The sequence below is a fragment of the Urtica dioica genome, chromosome 7 (genome assembly GCF_054948205.1).
Source record: "Urtica dioica subsp. dioica isolate 48M chromosome 7, U.dioica_male_clone48M_v1_H2, whole genome shotgun sequence".
In the NCBI taxonomy this organism is placed as follows: Eukaryota; Viridiplantae; Streptophyta; class Magnoliopsida; order Rosales; family Urticaceae; genus Urtica; species Urtica dioica.
Genome location: NC_142762.1, coordinates 46,636,958 through 46,639,659, shown reverse-complemented (window position 1 = coordinate 46,639,659; position 2,702 = coordinate 46,636,958). Strand labels below are relative to the sequence as shown.

At 47.4% G+C, this 2,702-nt stretch overlaps 1 protein-coding gene across 1 annotated transcript; it reads left to right on the top strand.

Moving 5' to 3' along the window:
- Positions 1 to 209: 209 nt before the first annotated feature.
- On the top strand, positions 210 to 2,242 carry AOS (allene oxide synthase). Its single transcript, XM_089620231.1, has one exon. The coding sequence runs from the start codon at positions 400 to 402 to the stop codon at positions 1,975 to 1,977; it is 1,578 nt and encodes a 525-aa protein (XP_089476357.1). The 5' UTR covers positions 210 to 399; the 3' UTR covers positions 1,978 to 2,242.
- The last annotated feature ends 460 nt before the right edge of the window (positions 2,243 to 2,702 follow it).

Below are 2,702 nucleotides of genomic sequence, written 5' to 3'. Positions count from 1 at the left end.
ATCTTTATATTTTTTTGATTGCCTGATTAATACTATTCATCAATGAATATTATGTTTCTGTATGAGCTTTTACTTTTATGATAAGAGTCTAAGACCATTTTGTAATAAAGCACGCCTTTCACGACTCTCTCCGTCCAAAAGACTTTTGGGATTTGGAAGCCCACGCGTTCATTCCTAGCCTCCACTGTTCTCTATAAATACACACTTTAATTGTTCATAATTAAATATCACCAAATATTTCTCACAGTCAGATCACAACTCTTTATTCTTAATCATATCTCCCTCTCTTTGTAGGTTTATTATTTTTTTAATATTCACTCTGTCACTCACTCACCAACTCTTCTGTGTTTCATCCAATTGACTAAAAAAAAAAAAAAAAAAAAAAGAACACAGAGAAAAATGGCTGCTGCTTCTTCTTCCCTGACCGTGCCGTATCTCCAAACCCAATTCCTTCCTTCGAAAAAGCCCTCGAAATCCCTCTCCGCCGATCGCCGCCGATTCGTGTTCCTGAAGATCACATCCTCGGTCTCCGAGAAGCCCTCCGTTCCCGCGCAGCAGGAAAAGCCGAAACTGCCCCTCCGCAAGATCCCCGGAAGCTATGGCCTTCCTTTCATCGGACCGATCTCGGACAGAGGAGACTACTTCTACAACCAGGGACGCGACGAGTTCTTCAAATCCCGATCCCAGAAATACAAGTCAACGGTGTTCCGCGCCAACGTCCCTCCCGGTCCCCTCATCTCCAAAAACTCCGGCGTCATCGTCCTCCTCGACGGAAAATCCTTCCCGGTCCTCTTCGACGTCTCCAAAGTGGAGAAGCGAGACCTCTTCACCGGAACCTTCATGCCCTCCGTGGACCTCACCGGCGGCTACAGAATCCTCTCCTACCTCGACCCCTCCGAGCCCAACCACGCCAAGCTCAAGTCCCTCCTCTTCTACCTCCTCAAATCCCGCCGCGACAGAGTGATCCCGGAGTTCCGATCCACCTTCGCCGGGATGTTCCAGTCCCTGGAGTCCGAGCTGGCCTCGTCGAAAGGCAAGGCCAACTTCGGCGACGCCAGCGACCAGGCCTCGTTCACGTTCCTCGGCCGAGCCCTGTACGGCACTGACCCGACGGAGACGACTCTGGGCCGCGACGGGCCTGGGCTGGTCCAGAAATGGGTCTTGTTCCAGCTCAGCCCGATCCTCTCTCTGGGCCTCCCCAGAGCTCTGGAGGAGCTGACGATCCACAGCTTCAGACTCCCGGCGTTCCTGATCAAGTCCGATTACGACAGGCTCTACCGATACTTCCACGACTCGTCCACCGCCGTGCTCGACGAGGCCGAGAGGCTCGGGATCAAGCGAGACGAAGCATGCCACAACCTCCTCTTCGCCACGTGCTTCAATTCCTTCGGCGGAATGAAGATCCTCTTCCCAAACATCCTCAAGCTCCTCGGCCGCGGCGGAGCGAACCTCCACTCGCGGCTGGCGGAGGAGATCAGATCCGCCGTGAAGTCCGACGGAGGTAAGGTGACCATGGCGGGGATGGAGAGGATGGAGCTCATGAAGTCCGTCGTGTACGAGTGTCTCCGGCTGGAGCCGCCGGTGCCGCTGCAGTTCGGGAAGGCGAAGAGGGACTTCGTGGTGGAGAGCCACGTGGCGTCGTTCGAGGTGAAGGAGGGAGAGATGGTGTTCGGGTACCAGCCGTTCGCGACGAGGGACCCGGAGATCTTCGAGCGCGCGGAGGAGTTCGTGGCGGAGAGGTTCGTCGGAGAGGAAGGAGAGGCGTTGCTGAGACACGTGGTGTGGTCGAACGGGCCGGAGACGGAGAGCCCGACGGTGGGGAACAAGCAGTGCGCCGGGAAGGACTTCGTGGTGTTGGTGGCGAGGCTTTTGGTGGTCGAGATCTTCCTGAGGTACGACTCCTTCGACATCGAGGTTGGCTCGTCGCCGCTTGGCTCCGCCGTCAACGTCACGTCGCTCAAGAGAGCCACCTTTTGATCATCTTCTTCATTTTTGGGGGTAATCTGGGAAATTGCTTCTGTGGAGCCATGGGTACAATTCTTTTTTAAAGGTGTGAGTGTGACACACCACGTGTATCTAATAGGGTTTGCTTAATTATTTATTAGTTCTCGTATTGTCAGTTTTACCCCTCATTTTTTTTTTACGTTATGTTACACCATTTTTGTATTTGAATACCAAGTCCAAGTATATTTTCATAATCTAATATTTTGTTATGGACAAAATTTGTTTAAAAAATTATCATAATTTTAAACCAATGTTCAAATTACCAATTAAAAATAAAAATCTCTTGATGGGGCCAAACAGGCTCAAATTATAATAACTTAAACTTTGGCCATTGTTGGTGGTGAAAATTCTTGGCATCACATTGGTTTATATATAGAGTAGTTTTTTTGTTTTTTTGTTTTTTTTCTTGTTTTTGTTTTGTTTTTTGTTCTTGTTTTTGTTTTTTTTTTTTTTTTTTTAGTTTCACAATCAATACGAGACTCTAAAGTTTTGAACATTTGTTGTGTAAAAAGACATATTCCTATTTTTAGCCTTTTTTTTAAATATGATGCAGAATAAATGGTAAATCTCTTAGTTTTTTTTTTGTCTTTTACTATATATATATATATATTTATATATATATACACGGCATGCAATGATGCAATGAATGAATACATAATATATGTATATATAAAATATATACACATACATACTACTAC

What these genes read in the sequence shown, in the direction of transcription:
- AOS (XM_089620231.1), top strand. Translation starts at nt 400, where the DNA reads ATGGCTGCTGCTTCTTCTTCCCTGACCGTGCCGTATCTCCAAACCCAA.